Here is a 19,818-nt window from a genome sequence, read left to right as displayed (position 1 = left end):
GTCCCCTCTCCTCTCCAAACGCTCCGTCTCGGTCTGTCCCCAAATTTCCTTTGGCTTTTAAGCTCTTCACTTTTGGAGCCTTGCTCCTTTACACGACCACCAGTCACGCTGAATATTATTATCTCTGACTTACCCGAAGCTTGTCTCCGGCTCAACTTCAGTCAGCGTCGACTGGTCTCACTGGCGTTATTAGCCGCTGGCGTCATAGCCTAGCTCTATCCTGCAGCCGCAGACCATGCTAGACACAACACTCAACCCGATGGAAAGGCGGAGGGGGAGGAGCTTAGCGTCACACGCTCTCATGCGTCAAAATTTTTATTTCAAATTTTTATATTCTTAATTTATTTTTCTTCTCTTTTTTTCTATTCTTTCCGTTTTTCTTCTATTCTTCAATTCCATTTTTTGTATACGCTATACATGTGTTCAGCTGAGGCAAACCCCCTAGATGAGTAATACCATGTGGACCCCACCCTCTTTCTAGCGTCTATGAAAAACGGCTCCAAAAACAGCTGAAGAAGTGACATTTTCAAAACGGCCACGTAAAAAACACCCCGTCGGAACAGAACGCTGTTTTTTCCCATTGAAATCAATGGGCAGATGCTTGTAGGCGTTCTGCTTCCGAGCTTTCAGCCATTTTTCGGTCCGTATACGGCCCGAAAAACGTCTGAAAACACTGTGTGCACATACCCTAAAGGTCTTTTTCCCTGAGGATTTTATAAATTGAATGGTGTCTCCGATTAATTTGTATGCCCAGCAGTTATTCTCCAAAAACTCCACATCATTATATGCTAATTGGGCCCCTGTAGATGCAGCGGAGATGATGACATTTAGGGGCCTTGTGCTACATGTGAAACTTGTAGAGAAGCCAAAGATTAGGCAATACTATTTTATATTTTATACAACACCCTAGTTTATCACATGGCCATGTCCCAGACACAGATCTTAAAGTCTTCGCATTATAATGATAATGCACAGTGCCCACTCAGTGATGAACACACATTTGACTGTCTATTTAAAATCAGGACAGTCCATAATTATTTTAGCAACAAGTTTGCCTAAGCATATACCTCCGAAATTTAAATTTCCGCATCCCTGATCAATTTTAAAGGGAGGCTTAAATTCCATCAATACCTACCAAGTAAAAGGTATGGAATTAAAACGTATAAGTGGTGCGAGAGGTACCTCAGGGTACAACCACAGGTTAGGGGTTTATGAAGGGAAAAACTCCAGGATTAAAGTCCCAGAATGCCCTCTCACTCCCCTTCCTGGGAGTTACAGGGGAAAAAAAGTGTGGGAATTGGTACACCCACTACTGGACCAGGGTTATTACCTTATAACTTCTATACCAGCATACCTTCTTTGGCAAACACTCTGAAAGGGCAAAAGCAGGGCACTCAGCAGCAAGTACATTGCAGCAAGTTTTTAAATTGTAATATAGAGAAAAATAGGAACAAGAAACAGACAGATTATGTGAGGTTGTGTATGTTGTTTTTTCTTTGTTTGGATACTATGTTATGTGTTCCCGTTAACCCCTTTGTTTTTTCCATCGTCACATTCCATAAATTTTTTATTTTTCCGTCGACTTTTGTTGGAAGTGTTGCAGTTTTTATATGGCACCATTTAATGTATCGTATAACGTACTGGGAAACTGGAAAAAAAAAATCTGTTTGGTGGAATGAAAAAAAACCCCGATTCCTCCATTGGTTTTTGGATTGTCTTTACGGCGTTCACCGTGCCATAAAAACGACATGTTATCTTTCGTCTGTGGGTCAATACGATTACAGTGGCACCAAATGTATATTGTTTTTTTGTAATGATATGCTAATTTTACAAAGAAAACAATGTTAAAATTGTTTTGTGTCACCATATTCTGAGAGCTATAACTTTTATAATTTTTCTGTAGATAGAGCAATGGGAGGGCTTAATTTTTGCAGGGCGAGGTGTAGTTTTTATTGGTACCATTTTCAGGTACATATGACTTTTTTACCACTTTCTTTACCATTTTTTGGGAAAAGCGAGGTGAACAAAAGACAATTCTGGCATTGTACATTTTTTTTCCCGTATGCCGTTCACTCGGCAGGTTAAATAAAAGTGATATTTTAATAGTTTGGACTCTTATGGGTGAGATGATATACCACTGCCGGCATTGCGCAAATGAAGCGGAGTACAGTATACTTGGCATGCGCAAGGAAGGAAGGAAGGTGTACTGTCCTCTGCTTCATTGGCACACTGCGCCTGATGCTGTCAGACTCCTTTCTATAAGGTGTCATTTATTTTACAAAATTTCTCCTAAATGTCTGTTTTTTAAGTAGGCAAGTTTGGAACAACAAAACCCCAGATGCATAATGGCATAATCGTGTGTAGTGGCTCCAAACCTACTGACAGATTTCTACTCAAGGCTTTATAATAGAATGCTGATGGCAGACCTGGTTGCCTTCAAATCGGCCTCCGCTGTCGTGGCAAACCATCAGCAGCCCACGATACAGTTGTGTGTGTGTGTGTGGGGGGGGGGGTGATCGGAGGACATTGGAAGCCCCTTCTCTCTGTCTGACTATTTAAATGCAGTGGTAGTTATTGACCACAGCAGACAACAGGTAAAAAGGGCTGAATCCCTTGAAAAAGCTTGAAAGGTGAAACCGGTTGGGGCAACTTTGTGGCTGTGTATATTTCCTTGTTGGATTTTAAATAAATCTGTTCTATGCCCAAAATGACTAGGCTTGATATATTGCAAGTATGACCATTGAGAGCGTGGAAACGATTCCTAAGTGTCCTGCGCAGTGTTTGTTTCCCCACACTTTATACAGATGTATTACGAAAGATGCACGAAGATGTCCATTATACGCAAAATTGGCTGGAAGGACGGATAGAGAGGTGAAGAAGTAAAATCGGGCCACTTACCGGCCTTCATTGCGTCCAGGCAGAGGATACGGTTGAACACGGAGAAAAGGATGCAAGGGTGTAAGGCCCAAAGAACACTAATGATACCATATTGAAGTAAATAGAGTGACTGACACAACACCTTAGAGGAAACACTGACGGAGTCTATGAAAAGGTAAGGTAAAAAGTCCGCTTACAAGTCGAGAAAACAACTTTTTTATAGGTTAAAATGGCTCGGATCAGAGTTATCTCCGATTCCATCGTATGAAATAGCCAGCACTCGCCGCGTATGGAACGGGCGGAGGTCCTGAGTACACACCATATTGGGGTAATACACATCTGCCATACATGTATGGCAGAGGCCGCAAAGGGGTTAATATAATGGAAATGTTACAAGACATAGCAATAAGAAAGTTCAAAAGGTCATGCAAAAAAAACCTATGATAATAGATCTGGGCTTCGCTGTGAATGTTGCTTGAACCTTCCATCGTTCACTTATGGCTAGCTGCTCCCAATCAAGAGCAAGCAGCAATTTAAAGTTGCTCTGTTTCTATTTAGTTTCCACATGAGATGTAACTTGCTTTACACTGAAACACGCTCACAAAGCATTTTGGACAACAAATTTCCACATAATTTTATTTCCAAATCCACAATAAAGAACAAAAGTTTATACAAATCAGCACTGTAAAAATGACAAAAGTTAGAGGCTATGCTGGCAAAATGTATAGGGAAACCATGGTTTCCTATTCCTCTTAATTATTTCCCCCTCAAAAAATGTACAATAGGCTCTGAAAAAAAACATCTCTTGCAAAACTTTTATTCTAATTTTCAAAAAGGGTGTCCAATCGAATATCTGCTGCATATCAATATATTAACACACATATATATATATAGAGCGAGAGAGAGAGAGAGAGAGAAAGCAGACAATATACCAATGTAAGTGCTAATCCCTTGACATGCACAGAAGGCATTGAAATTAAATACAAATATTGTTGCAATAAAAATTTCCTAAAATTAAAGAATTGGATCAAGCATGCTTCCTCACGTGACCAAATTAAAGTGGTTGTCCGGGATTAGATAAACATGGATGCTTTCTTCCAAAAACAGTGCCACCCCTCTCCACAGGTTATGTGTGGTATTGCAGCTTAGCCCCATTTACTTTATTGCAGCTGAGCAGCAATATCATAGAAAACCCCTGGACAGGTGTGTCGCTGTCTTAAGAAAAAGCAGCCATGTTTTTCTAATCCTGGACAACCCCTTTAAAAACGTTCATCCTACAGCAGAAAAAGTGATAAATAATATATTCTAAAGCCAATTTTTGCAGCACTTCCACATGACTACTACTCAATGACGCTAAAAAAATAAATAAAAAATAACATTCTAAACATGATAAATATACATGAACAAACACAAAGGTGAAATGACATTAAACAATACTTTAAACGCAGACACGCGCCTTGGGACTTAGAACAGCAATTAAAACTACCGCAGCTCAAACCGGATAAAATATCAGTATTCATTATCAACTTAAGATTTTTCTTTTTAAATTACAATGCACGGATTCTATTTAATTATGGTTAGAAAAGTAATTCTTCAATTATTGTAAATTAACCCAATGACTCCGATATCTTATTAAAATTATACAGCTAATATACAAGAGGTTTACATAAGATCTTAACACTTCAGGCTTTCATGTACTTTAGAACTAAATTTAAGCATTTTTTTTTCATCTGCACTTCGAGCTTCCATCTATTTTATGATTCAATATATACGGGAAGGAAACTTATAGAGTGAATTGATGATATCATCTGTGGGCTACTTTGACAACATGAATGCTGCCGGTATAGTTCCTCTAATACAGGTGCCATTTTCGATGTTGCTGGAGCAGAGGGACAATGTGCTCTCTATATTATTCATTAGAAGAAATTTATGTCACTGGTTCCTAGTAAATTGACTGACTTCATTCTTATCGTAGGTTCACTTCAGCTTTTAAGCAGAATATACAGATTTTATAATTTAAAGCAGGGGTTCCATAATGTGGGTAATTTATAAAAGATGGCAATGAATATTAGGGAAGATCTGTGACCATGAATACAAGCTAAACTAACATATTAAACAGAACAGCTAATCCTGAATGTAATAATACAATCAACATTGAAATGTACGTACCTCCTGGTCCCAGTTCATCAACCCCCAGACTAATCTCAAGTAAAATTTTGATGGCCTTCCCATTAAAGTAAATGGGGCTGTAATTTTAAAGCACATTACTGCCCCATTTAAATCCATAAAGTGATGAGAACATTCAATTCTGAGTTCTTGAGATCTGCAGGAATCTCAGGGTGCTGAGGTCTCATTATTCTAGTAATAAGTGGGGCTCCATGAGCTGCCATAACACATGTAATAAACCAAGGTACACTTTAAGTGCTCAAAAAAGGACAAAAAAATACTCAACATGCAATCTAAACATACGCACTTTGTTTAAATCCATACCTAAGACTCCTGGTAATACAAACCTAAAATAATAGCTTTATTATACAATGAACCATAATATATACAAAAGTTGAGTTGTTTTATCTTGAGGCTATGTTCACTTCTGCGTCAGGGCTCCGTTCCGTCGGAACGGAGCCCTGACTGACACAAACTAAAACTGTAGGTTTCCGTTTCCATCACGATTGTTTTCAATGGTGACGGATTCGGTGCCAACGGTTTCAGTTTGTGTCCATTGTGCAAGAGTTCTGTCGGTTTGACAGGATAAATACCGTAGTAGACTACGGTATTAATTCGGTCAAAACGACAGAACTCATTCACATTGGAGACAAACTGAAACCACTGGCACTGGATCCGTCACCATTGAAATCAATCGTGATGGAAACGGAAACCTACGATTTCAGTTTGTGTCAGTCAGCGCTCCGTTCCGACGGAAAGCTCAGACGGAACGGAGCCCTGATGCAGATGTGAAACCAGCCTTACCGAGTTACTGAAATTTGATTTCAGGTCTACGAAAATAAATATTGTATTTGTGTGGAGATATGTCTAATAACGTTGTCTATTTCACAAATGATATTTATTTGCGGAACATTGTAATAATTAAAATAAACTATATGCATGTGTAAATATATATTGTATATACAGAAACACACACGCACATGCGCACGCACACACTCAGTCACACACACACTTGCTCTATTTCAGAATTGCCACCATTTTTAGTCCCAAGAATTCTGACACCATTATATAAATATACTTATTTACGAAAAACATATCGAAACAAACATGTAAATCTACACCTTGTAACTTGCATCCTGCAAAACGTATATTCAGGTTTTTAGAAGTAGTGAATGGCATTCCTAAATGTCCCAAACATATTATGTGGTTAAAAACTGCATGTTTTTGGCATGCTGCATATTTTTTAAGCATGCCCTATACGTAACTTTTTGTGTTTTTTATGGAGTGTTTTAAAACATCCCCCCCCCACCCCCCGAAAAGAAAAACCCAACACATATAAAAGCCAAGAATGCAGTCCTGTAGGCCAATTTTCCACAGAAGCCATCATTCTAGGCACAATTGCCCATTTAACAAAAAGAAGTGTGTGTGTGTGAATAACGGGTTTTGTTTTTGCAATTGTTAGAGATGGCTCTCCGATACCTCTATCACCCTGTAAATAAAAAATAATAATAATGACCTGTTAAAATGGCAATGAAACCGAATGTACATATACAGAATAAATACTGTAGGCTATGGAGGAAATTATTTAATTTACATTAGTTGTGCTTCTAAAAATTGCAATTATTTGCAAGAAATGTTTTGGGAGTTGTTAAACAAAATTTGACAATGCTGAACTATCAAGTAATCCTTACATTACTATATGTGATAAACACATGGAATAGTCAAACACTTCCAATCAAGCCTGAAGCCTTTGCTTCTCATATAAATCACGTATGTGGTGTAAACTAATTCTACGAAACCACAAGAAAAAATAAAAGAAAATAAAAACTAAAAACCATGGAATGTGGAAAGAACTGACTAGCAGTTAGTTCCTGAAGATGAATGGATATACACAAATGTCACATAAGAATCATGCATATTCAAGGTCAGGTAGCATCTATATGCAGCTTGCATAATTTTAACATTACAACTATATAAATAAGATTTTTTTGAAAATTTTGTTTAAATATCAGATCTCCATACAAAATTACTTCTTTGTAAAGGAAACGGCAGACTAATTTTTGCTACCATAAATACAAACTGATTGTATGGCCATTTACAAACAGAGTTTGTAATATATCAGTGGCCCTGAGTCGATTGTTCTTCGTTTAATTATATGGTTCATCATGAAACCTCAGTTTCTTGAGGAAAATTAATGAAAAAGCATTAAAACTTGAAGGCTTTTTACAAAATGTAGAATACACGATACAGATAAAATATCGTAGTTTTCTATTGCCTAATAATAGAAAATGGATATTATTCACAGCTTCATCTGATTAACTTCACCGCCCTAGCCTCAGAATATTTAAAGGAACAAAAACATGATTACCTCTGACAGGCATTCTACAGAAATATTCATAATTCTGTAAATCCATATATTTAAGTGCAGAAAAAAATAAAAGGCCTCATGACATAGTTCAAAATTCATCTATGTTTGTAGAAATATTTGGGGTGGCTGGATTTGAATCTTGAGAAATTGCTGCAACTGTGACAATTCTCGGAGAACCAAGGACACCGGTGACAGATGCATCCAGGTCCCCTGAGGTTACAATAGCCAGGGCTGTTCCGCCTCCCTTTTTGTTTTGGTGGGTTTTCACATGCTTTGAGAGATGGTCACTCCTCATGAATCTCTTTGAACATTCCGGACACTCAAAGCGTTTCTCACCTAAAGATAAAAACATTTTTGAAGAAGGCTGCCATACATCCAAATATATATATATTTTACCCCTAAAGGCTATGGACAGCTTTGCAATGATTTTTTTTTTAAATTGTAAAACAACTTTCTAAACAGTCTTCATTAAAAATGTTCTACCATTTTGCTGCTGTAGAGTCTGTTCAGCTCCTGTAGATAACTGGCTGTGCTGCTACTTACTTCTGAAATCTGTCAGTCCACTTCTCCTGACAGGCTGATGTAACCTACTCCCCCCCTCCCTTTCTCTCAATGTTAGAGGTAGTATCAGGAAAGAGGGGGATGAAAGCATTAAAAGGCCCATTTACACCGGCCAATGATCGGATGAACGAGTATTCACACAAACGAACATTCACGATCATTGCTTTGTGTAAATAGGGCAAAGATCAGCTAACGAACAAGCAGACGTTCATCAGCTGATTTCATCTTTTATGCGACCAAACAAAGAAAAAAAATCATCCTTGTGGGCAATACATCTCCCCGTGTAAACAGGGGATGTGCTGCCGACATTATGCAAACTATATGGGGACCAAACGATCTTATTAACCATCATTCGTCCCCATACAGTTTATATTGGCCCGTGTTAAGGGCCTTTAAATGAGAGATGAGCAACCTGTAATTATTGGTGATCAGCACTCGGTATGGGCAAATATTTACTTGTGTAAACCAGCCTTTAGTGTTTAGGTGGGGAAGATCACACAGGCTGTCAGTATCAGAGTGAAGCTAGAGATAGGAGAACGGGGGAAACACACAGACTATCCGTGTAGAGAAATCTGTGCATGAGAGCTAGTGAAGGCAGCAGCATTCTGGAAACACAGACATCACATCCAGCATATATTACTGGGAGGGACATGCCAACAAGAGAAAAGTGTGAATCTGGGATCAGGTCGCAAACTGAATATCAGGGGGTCTGAAAATGAATGAAGATTGCAGCCTGAATTTTAGTGAAACTTTATTTTTTTTAACTCAAAAAAGTAACTACTAACATTTAAACTAGGGCTGAGAAGGGAGGTCAATGTAGAAAACAAAGGGGTAGTTAGGTTAGAGAGGGGTCAGACTTTATTGGTGGGGGAGAAATAGAAAGTGGGGTGAGGATTAGGCAACAGGATAAGAAGACCCTCTTTTTACAAAACAACATGGAAGATAAAAATGCCCAAATAATGTCAAATAAAGTACATTTCTGATACTGAATGTGAAAAATTGAAAGGAAAGTTAAAGTGTATGTTCCCAAATGCCAGAAGTCTAGCAAGCAAAATGGGGGAGCTTGAGGCCTTGGTACTGGAGGAACATATAGATATAGTAGGTGTTGCTGAAACATGGCTAGACTCCTCACACGACTGGACTGTAAATCTGCAAGGTTTTACACAGTTTTGAAAAGACAGGGCAAATAGGGAAGGCGGTGGTGTATGTCTGTATGGGAGAAGTGATATGAAGGTGAGTGAAAGAGGCAATAGTGGATGAAGATTGTGAGGGAGGTTGAAACGTTGTGGGTGGAATTACAAAAGGGAGGTAAACACTGAAAAAATATTATTTTTGGTGTAATCTATAGACCCCCCAATATAACTGGAAGGTCAGCTATATATACAGATGGAGCGGGCTGCACAGGCAGGTATTGTAGTGATAATGGGAGATTTTAATTACCCAGATAATTGGTGTCATGGCTCGGCTACAACTGCGAAGTGGAGATTTCCTCGACCTGCTGCAGGAAAGTTTTATGGCTCAGTTTGTGGAAGACCCAACTAGAGGGGGCGCTCTGTTGGATCTGGTCATTTCTAATAATGCAGAGCATGTTGGGCATTGCACTGTTTGTGAAAACATCGGTAACAGTGATCATAATATAGTTGCATTTTACTTATACTGTAAAAAACAAAAACAGGCTGGAAGGGCAAAAACACTTAAATTTTAAGAAGGCCAATTTTACCCAGGATGAGGGCTGCAATTCAGGATATAGACTGGGAAGAACAAATGGCAAATAATGGTACAAATGATAAATGGGAGATCTTAAAATCCACTTTGTATAATTATAGTGCAAAATTTATTCCTATAGGTAACAAGTCTCAACGACTAAAATTAAACCCCACATGGCTTACACCTTCTGTAAAAAGGGCAAAAAAGACAAAAAAGAGCATTTGAAAAATACAAATCTGAGGGTACAGCTCTAGCCATTGTAAATTCTAAAGAGCTTAATAAAATCTGTAAATAAGGGGATCAAGAGAAGGCAGAGTTACTAAATGGGTTCTTTAGCTCTGTATATACAACAGAAGAAAGAGCAGCTGATGTAGCGGGTGACAGTGCTGTTAATACATCAATTAATATCCTCAATTGGCTGAATGTAGATATGGTACAAGCTAAGTTAAATAAAATAAATGTACACAAGGCCCTGGGACCAGATGGGTTACACCCTAGAATTCTTAAAGAACTTCGTTCAGTTATTTATGTCTCCCTGTTCATAATATTCAGAGATTCTCTAGTGACTAAGATAGTGCCACGGGACTGGTGCAGGGTAAATGTGGTGCCTATTTTCAAAAAGGGATCTAGGTCTTCCCTGGGTAATTATAGACCAGTAGGAAATTGTAGGAAAAATGTTTGAGGGGTTATAAACAGGACTCTGTGACGAAAAATAGTATTATAAGTGACAGCCAGCACGGTTTTACTAAGGACAGACGTTGTCAAACCAACCTGATTTGTTTTTATGAAGAGGTGAGCAGAAGCCTAGATAGAGGGGCCGCTGTGGATGTAGTGTTTTTGGACTTTGCAAAGGCATTTGACACTGTCCCTCATAGACACCTAATGGGTAAATTAAGGACTATAGGTTTAGAAAGTATAGCTTGTAATTTGATTGAAAATTGGCTCAAGGACCGTATCCAGAGAGTTGTGGTCAAGGATTCCTACTCTGAATGGTCACCGGTTATAAGTGGTGTACCCCAGGGTTCAGTGCTGGGACCACTATTATTTAACTTCTTTATTAATGATATAGAGTATGGGATAAATAGCACGGTTTCTATTTTTGTAGATGACACCAAGATATGTAGTAATGTTCAGTCTATGGAAGATGTTCGTAAATTACAAGCTAATTTGGACACACTGAGTCTTTGGGCATCGAGGACTAGCGGCTTCGGTGAGCGCTGGTCCTGTGTGTCTCTGACACACAGGATCCAGCTATTATCGATCACATCTAAATTTATCTATAAAAGATACCCAATAGTGGGTGCCAGGACTCAGGAACCGTATAATATGCCTGCCATCCAGCTGAAAAGAACATTTGGGATGAACTTTGTGAGTTGCGGTCTGTCAGTCAGCTGCTCTCAGCCAAATCAGTATTGAGAACAATCCAGGAATTTTATGGTATAAGGAAATAGATTCTAGAGTTGTCCTTATCATGGATTATATGTACAGTGTGTGAACTATCCATTTAGCCCTTCTTCCTACCGCCAAATTGCTTTATAAACTTTGAGACTTTCTTTTGCTGAATGAGTCTATAGAGGTCCTGACTGTGAACCACAAGACCGAGAAAAAAAAAAAAGATAAACATTTATTTACATTTCTCATCTTAAGCCTGGTTTATGATCACAACAAGAATAGCAAGACTTTTAGAGGACACAAAATGCCCAATATTTGCGACAGACCCCATGATAGCGATTATTGGGTCCTCAGGACTGATCTCTTATTGGCAGCTTTTTAATCTGCCACTCTATTTTAAAAACCTACACGTGTCTTTAAAATATAAGTTGTGGCATATGGTCTCCTCTATTTTGAAGGATATTTTGTTTCTGCATAAACATTTTAGCAGTCCTTAGTTTGACTGTCAGAATATGGAGATTTGCATGGCTGTTTCTCTAACTTAAATATAACACAAGCTTATTATGTGACCATAAACATTGTAAGGAAACAATCAGCTCAGATCTCTTTTTCCTGGAATGGTGGGCATGAGGGAATGGTCTGACAAATGTTAGCGGGATACTCTCGACAATCTCATGTGTACGGTCTGCTTTAAAAGGTGTATAAAAGGAGAGAGTTGCCATATGGGAAGTTTACACAAACTGTCCTTATAGTCAATGAAAATGTCAGCGCTTTTATAGGGTAGACCTAAGAGCGACAAAACAACATTATACCTGTGTGAGTTCTTCTATGCCTTTGTAGCTCATCGCTCCTGGTAAATCTTTTTCCGCAAAATATCCAGTTGCATACAAAAGGTCTTTCTCCAGTATGCCAACGAAGATGTGCTCGCAGATGGGAGGTCTTCCCATAAACTTTTCCACAACCTTCAATATGACAGATGTGCTGTTTCTTTTTCCCAGGCTCACTGCTGCCTCTAATAAAAGAAGACACATTTGTGGAATGGATAAATATAAAATGCCATTCCTTCAGAACCTCAGTTTCACCATTCTTGGACACATTGCAGTATATTGCATCACTTAACAATTCAGACACTTAAAAGTATAGAACCTCTCAAATACTTTTAATACAAATTGCTAATCTAATTGAGCACATGTATTGCGTACAAAATTTGTAAGGCTGGGTTCACACAAGCTTTCGCCATTCCATTCTACTCTGTCAGAGGAGCAGGACAAGGGGGAAAAACTGGAAGCGCAGATTCCATTGCACCACCGGCGGCCGACGGAACCTACACCTTAAATGAGTTCCGATGTGGTGTCCGTGGCTTTACCAGAAACAATGACAGCATGCTGCCCTATTGTTTCCAGTATTATAGGCCGGACGCTCCAACAGAGGCCACTAAAGCAGATGTGAACGAGGCTAGATAAATATATATACTAGTCATTCTCAATTAATTAGAATATCAAAATGTTAATTTATTTCAGTAATTCAATTCAAAAATTGAAACTCAAATATTATATAGATTCATTACACACAGAGCGATCTATTTCCAGCATTTTTTTCATTTTAATGTTGATGATTATGGCTAAACTTAATGAAAACCCAAAATTTAGTCTCTTAGAAAATTAGAATATTAACCCCTTCCCGCCGCAGCCATTTTTCAGATTTTCATTTTAGATTTTTCCTCCCCACCTTCCAAAAGCCATAACTTTATTTTTCCATCGATATAGTCCTATGAGGGCTCTTGATTTTTGCGGGACTAGTTGTAGTTTTTCGTAGCACCATTTGTTGTGCCATATAATGTACTAGGAAACGGGAAATTATTTGTGGGGTAGAAAATGAAAAAAACAGCGATTCCTCCATTGTTTTCTGCGCTTCGTTTTTACGGAATTCACTGTGCAATTAAAACAACATGTTAACTTTATTCTATGGGTCAATACGATTACGGCGATATTAAATATATATAGTTTTTTCTATATTTTACTACTTTTACAAGTAAAAAGCTAAGTGTAAAAAATAAAATTTATTTTGTGTCACCAAATTCTGAGAGTCATAACTTTTTTATTTTTCCGCCGATTAAGTGGTATGAGGGCTTCTTTTTTGCGGGATAAGCTGTAGTTTTTAGTGATTTTGGGGTACATGTGACGTTTTGATAAGTTTTTATTTAATTTTTGGTGGGAGATGAGGTGACCAAAAAATTAGCTATTCTGGCATTAACCGTGCGGGTTAAATAATGATATATTGTAATAGTTCAGACTTTTACGGATGCGGCATACCAATTATGTTTATTTTTAAACTATGCTCTAGGGCAGGGGTCTTAAGCCCGCGGCCACATGCGGCCCCTGGGGCTGTCATCTGCGGCCCATGGGACACAGAGCCGCTTGTACAGGCTCTGCTCCGGGACTCTGTGGAATTCCCTGACATCGCTGTCCATATATGGACAGTGTTGTCAGGGTCTTCTCCAGAGCCAGAGTCCCGTGCAGAGCGCTAGTATAGGCTCTGCTCCGGGACTCTGTGGAATTCCCTGACATTGCTGTTCATATATGGACAGTGTTGTCAGGGTCTTCCCCAGAGCGGAGTCCTGTGCAGAGCGCTAGTATCGGCTCTGCTCCGGGACTCTGTGGAATTCCCTGACATCGCTGTCCATATATGGACAGTGTTGTCAGGGTCTTCCCCAGAGCGGAGTCCTGTGCAGAGCGCTAGTATCGGCTCTGCTCCGGGACTCTGTGGAATTCCCTGACATCGCTGTCCATATATGGACAGTGTTGTCTTAGTCTTCCCCACAGCGGAGTCCCGGGCAGAGCACTAGCATATATGGACACTGATGTCAGTGGCTTCCCCAGAGTTCTGGCGCAGAGCCTATACTAGTGCTCTGCTACGGAGACACTGGCTCTGGGGTTGCCCCTGATATCACATTCCGGACCAGGAGGATCCCCTGACATCACTGTGTATGGACAGTGACGTCAGGGGCTCCAACAGCAGAGGAATCCCCAGCCAAAGCGTCGGCAACGCTCTGGCTGGGGATTCCACTCCTAGAGGGAGCTCCAATGCAGCTATCTACTTGGGGTGTGTGTGGCATTATCTGCAGAGGGCACTGAGGCAGCATCTGCAGAGGGCACTGTGGCAGCATCTGCAGAGGGCACTGTGGCAGCATCTGCAGAGGGCACTGTGGCAGCATGTGCAGAGGGCACTGTGGCAGCATGTGCAGAGGGCACTGTGGCAGCATCTGCGGAGGGCACTGTGGCAGCATCTGCGGAGGGCACTGTGGCAGCATCTACGGAGGGCACTGTGGCAGCATCTACGGAGGGCACTGTGGCATTATCTACAAGTGGGTGTGTGACAGTATCTACAGAGGGCACTGCGGCATTATCTACAGCGGACTCTGTGGCACTATCTAAAAAGGGGCTGCCCAATCTTGACGTGTGTCTGCCAAACGCTGCCAACTGAGCCGCTGGACTGCATTTAGCGACACTTAAACTGGAAAACTGGATTGTTGAAATAAGCACGTGGAGAATTCTCTCAAATTTTAAACCTAGTGGTATTATTATAGTAATGTAGTATTATTATAGTAATGTAGTATTGTTATAGTAGTTCAAATAACTAAGTGATTAACAATAATTTTGTATTGTATCAAATTTGAAAGTAATGCGGCCCGTCAATTTCCCATTTTTTTTATATGTGGCCCACTAACCCGGCCGAGTTTAAGACCCCTGCTCTAGGGGGAAAATGGGAAAAGGTATTTTTTTTTAAACTTTTAATATTTATTTTTTCAACCAGCGATCGTTCAAATCGCTTGCACTATATACTGCAATACTAATGTATTGCAATATCATGATTCCAACAGGCCTCCATTAAGCACTGCCGGAGGCGGCGCTTAATAGGAGCACAAAGATGGCGGACCTGGGGGTCTTCATTAGGCCCCCAGGCAGCCATAGCAACCATCGCCACCCCGCGATTGTATTGCACGTTAAATGAGCAAGTTAGACGAGCGCGATCCCGCTCGTTACTCTGAAGTGTCGGCTGTAACATACAGCCGACACCCGCATCGTACGTATCCGTGAGCCCGTTCCATACTTCCCCTACCCGACTTAGGTGTATGGATACGTCAAATGTTGGGAAGGGGTTAAATAAACCCAATTTCAAAAATGATTTTTAATACTGAAATGTTGGCCTACTGAAGTATGTACAGTACATGCATTCAATACTTGGTCGGGGCTCCTTTTGCATGAATTACTGCATCAATGCGGCGTGGCATGGAGGTGATCAGCCTGTAGCACTGTGAGATGTTATGGAAGCCCAAGTTGCTTTGATAGCGGCCTTCAACTAGTCTGCATTGTTGGGTCTGGTGTCTCATCCTCCTCTTGACAATACCCCATAAGGTTCTCTATGGGGTTTAGGTCAGGCGAGTTTGCTGGCCAATCAAGCACAGTGATACTTATTAAACCAGATATTGGTACTTTTGGCAATGTGGGCAGGTGCCAAGTCCAGCTGGAAAATGAAATCAGCATCTCCATAAAACTTGTCAGCAGAGGGAAGAATGAAGTAATCTAAAATTTCCTGGTAGATGGCTGCGTTGACTCTGGACTTGATATAACATAGTGGACCAACACCAACAGATGACATGGCTCCCCAAACCATCACTGACTGGAAACTTCACACTGGACGGCAAGCAGCTTGGATTGAGTGCCTCTCCACTCTTCCTCCAGACTCTGGGACCTTGATTTCCAAATGAAATGCAAAATTTACTTTCATCTGAAAACAGGCCTTTGGACCAGTGAGCAACAGACAAGTTCTTTTTCTCCTTAGCCCAGGTAAGACACTTCTGAAGTCGTCTCTGGGTCATGAGTGGCTTGACACAAGGAATGCGATAATATCAGCCCATGTCCTGTATACGTCTCTGTGTGGTGGCTCTTGAAGCACTGACTCAAGCCGCAGTCCACTCCTTGGGAATCTCCCCCAGATTTTTCAATGGCCTTTTCTTGACAATCCTTTCAAGGCTGCGTTTATCTCTGTTGCTTGTGCACCTTTTTCTACAACACTTTTTCCTTTCTCTCAACTTTCCATTAATATGCTTGGATACAGCACTCTGTGAACAGTAAGCTTCTTTAGCACCCTTGTGGAGGGTGTCAATGACAGTCTTCTGGACGACTGTCAAGTCAGCAGTCTTCCCCATGATTGTGTAGTATTTTGTGCCGATTAGCTGATTAGAGTGTGACACCATGAGTCTACAATCTTCAACTTTTACCCAATATTAAAATTTTCTGAGAAACTAAATTTTGGGTTTTCATTAACGGTTAGCCATAATCATCAACATTAAAAGAAAAAATGCTGGCGCATAGTGAGGGCTCTGCACAGTGCGGTATATTTGAGGCCATCCATACTGCCCTTTACCGTGCACTCCGCTCTGGTGGCGACATCTGAGGTAACTGTTGCCCCCTGAGCAGTTGGACCAGTGAATTGGTCGTTTTAGATGAATTTCTGGTTGCGGCCTACCGCCTCACCTGCAGCAGCGGCCTAGATTCCAGGCGGCTGCTGCACCACCGCATCTTCTGCAGCTCCTTCGGAGCACCAACGTTACCTCAAATCACTGGCCCAGGACTATAGGGTCGGTGAGCTTGGTGAACCTGGCTTGCCAGCCTCAGGGAGGGCACGGTCGGCCATTACAAGGCGGCTCACGCTGGTTGCGGCCACCATTTTGGATCCACCCAGGGGTCCTTCCATTCACCATCTCCGGCCATACACCCTGGGACTGCATAGAACAACCTGGTGAGTCCCCTCCTCAGAGGCACCCTCCCCTCTGCATACAAGTCCTGTTGCCATTTGGGCTCACTGGCCCAGGTACTCTCCAACCCTGCAGGCCCCGCCTACAACAGGGGATACAGAAGCTCCCTGCCTTGTTGTACTCAGGAGCTCACTGGAACGGTGCCGCTGAACCCGTTATAACGCACCTCCTTTCTGCTACCTGTGCGGTACATGTAGACCCCCTATTCACCTGGACCACGCTCTTGCTCGAACTGCCATAGTGTGATTTGATGGCCTTATCTATGTATTTCTCCTGTGCTGCCGACCAGACCGTTGTTCTGTTGCCAAGATACCACGCTAACCCTGTTTGTGGGCCACCTGCAAACTCACTGTTTTTTGCTGACTTGTCTGACGGGTCCCCCTGCCCGATAATGACCTCCTTGGGTCCCAATACCATCTACATTCTCCTGTAATGTAAGGCTCTAATATCATTTGGGTGCAGCATTGGTGCTCCAAATGCTCATTTTCACAGCTACTTAACTCAAATATGGCGCTTCCGAAATCACAAACTAAATCGGACCAATTTCGCAGAGCGGACTCCTTGGCGTCTACGTCTTCTTCCTCACAGATCGCTGATCAAAACCCGGACGATTCGGACCAGCCAGTCCCTTCTCTGTCGGACTCTAACTCTGACACCTTAAAGGTACTGGCGGACATTCATACATGTAAAACCACCCTCACCACGCGTATTGAGGAGATTAAGGTTGATATTTCTCTTCTACGCCAGGATGCACAGCACACCAGAGAAAGGGTGACGGAGGTGGAAAATAGAGTCAGTACTCTGGAGGACCAAGCCCCGCCACTCGCCAGACGTCTTGGAGACATTGAACAGGGCCTCACCAGACTAAATTAGCATCTGGATGATCAGCGGAACAGACTTTATTGGCCTGCCAGGTGGTTCGGAAGGCTCCTCTCCTGAATCCTTCTTGAAAAATCTGCTCACTACCATCTTCAGCAGGGAGAAATTCTCCGTTATGTTTGCAGTGGAGAGGGCGCACCGTATTCTGTCCAAACCTCCGCCTCCGGGATCTCCGCCACACACGTTCTTTGCTAAACTCCTTAACTAGCGGGACAGGGACACTATCCTTAAACTCACCAGAGAAAAAGGATCAATTCCGTATGCCAACTCACAGATCTCAGTTTACCCGGATTTCTCCATTGAGGTCCAGAAGAAGATAGCTTTGTTCCTCACTGCCAAGAAAAAACCTCAAAGAACTTGATCTCAAGTACGCAATGATGTACCCTGCTCGGCTGAAAGTTCTGGTGGATGGCAGATTACAGTTCTTCACCTATCCTTAGGAAGTTCTCGAATGGCTGGAAACTCGTCCTCATGGTCAAGCTGGCTCTCATCGTCATCCAGATGTCTAATTACTGATGTTTGCAGTTGTGTATCTCTACTGTCCCGGGGTTCCAAACCTCTAGCACATTTCTAGTCTCTGCCATTCTCTGAAGGAACTGTGGATCGCTCGTTCCCGAATGGACACCTTCATACTTCAGTATCCTTTTTCTACTGGGGGGGGAGGGGGGGGGGGGGTTGCGCCCTTGCACCTTTCTTTCATATGCTACTTGAAAGTTACTGTTTGTAGATGTGCCATTGTTGTTAGGACTACTTTTGGTTTCAGGGATCCAAGACTTCATGACTGCTGCGTGCATGATAGTAGGGTGGGGGGGAGGGGATTTGTTTCCACCTGTGTTTTTTTACATGTTTGTTTCCACAATGCATATTACACTTCAAATTTTTTCAGGTCTCAGGTATATTATGCTGCTCATATACTGGTCCATCCTGAACGGCTGGGCCCAGGTTTGCACTTTTACCCTTTACCATGTCTTCTGACATAGGGTCCTTTTTAATGTGGAATGTGAGAAGACTTAACGATCATATTAAAAGAGCCTTTGTTTTTCGGTATTTATAAAAGCATGACTGTGATATTATATGCCTTTCATGAGACCCAAATGTTTCACCTGGTAGATATGTCCTCGGACGCGAGTGGTAAATTTGTTCTGATACACTGTCTCCTTTATCATAAGCCATTTCTCCTGATAGGGGTTTATGTCCCTCCTCCCTTTTCCCTTGCCACTATTAATGCCACCTTGTCGTTTATAACCAGCCACCCATCTGTGCCTAGTATCTGGCTGGGTGATTTTTACTCCACTTGGGATAAGAACTTAGACACGTTCCCCTGCCCTGGTTAAGATCCTGTATCTCCGGTTCCCTCCCTCCGTTCTCTCCTTTTAGAATTCAATATTACAGATGCCTGGAGAACCATAAACTCGTTTACCCGACCATATTCTTGCTTTACTCCTCAATTTGAGGCTTTATCCCGTATTGACTTAATGCTAGTACATACTTCCCTCCGGATGGCTGTGGACTCTGCGGGAGTATCTTTCCAGGTATTTTTCAGACCACTCCCCTGGCTGTTTACATATTAGACTCCAAAATATACCCCAAAAAATATCGCTGGCGATTGAACCCCTTCTGGCTGAAAATTCTCCCCCATTCGACTATGTCCAAGCTAAGTGGTATCAGTTTTTTCTTGACAATGACGGCAGTGCTTCTCCTTTAGTTGTGTGGGACTCCTTCACGGCATATGCACCTGGGGCACTTTCTGTGGCAATTAATGACTTGAAAAGAGATTTGGCACAGAATGAACTCCAAATGGCCAATGATGCTTTGGCGGCCGAACTCCAGTTTATCAATGATCCGACCGAGGATCATAAATCGGAATGGCTTTACAAGGTCCGTTTGTATCACACCTCTTTGAATAATAAGGCTCAGAAAAAACCTTATTTTCCAAGCAATCCCATTGCGAACACGGTGAAAAATGTGGTAAACTTTTAGCCTGTATAGCCAAGGGTGATAGAGAAACCCCTGTGATATCACTACTCGAGGTTCCAGATGGTACCCAGTC

At 41.6% G+C, this 19,818-nt stretch overlaps 1 protein-coding gene across 3 annotated transcripts in view; it reads right to left on the bottom strand.

Annotated features, from left to right (window-relative positions):
• Window positions 1-3,499: 3,499 nt before the first annotated feature.
• The window catches only part of SP4 (Sp4 transcription factor), a 49,949-nt gene continuing 33,630 nt past the window's right edge, over window positions 3,500-19,818 (bottom strand). For all 3 annotated transcript variants that reach the window (XM_075827320.1, XM_075827322.1, XM_075827321.1), the window contains exons 5-6: window positions 11,884-12,083; window positions 3,500-7,747 (exon numbers count right to left, since the gene is read on the bottom strand). In XM_075827320.1, coding sequence (XP_075683435.1) covers window positions 7,500-7,747; window positions 11,884-12,083 — 448 coding nt within the window. In that variant the 3' untranslated portion in view covers window positions 3,500-7,499. The remainder of the gene's footprint in view (window positions 7,748-11,883; window positions 12,084-19,818) is intronic.

Source organism: Rhinoderma darwinii, chromosome 5, assembly GCF_050947455.1.
Source record: "Rhinoderma darwinii isolate aRhiDar2 chromosome 5, aRhiDar2.hap1, whole genome shotgun sequence".
NCBI classification, from domain to species: domain Eukaryota; kingdom Metazoa; phylum Chordata; class Amphibia; order Anura; family Rhinodermatidae; genus Rhinoderma; species Rhinoderma darwinii.
Note: the sequence above shows the minus strand (reverse complement) of the source record. Positions and strands in the feature narration are given on the sequence as shown.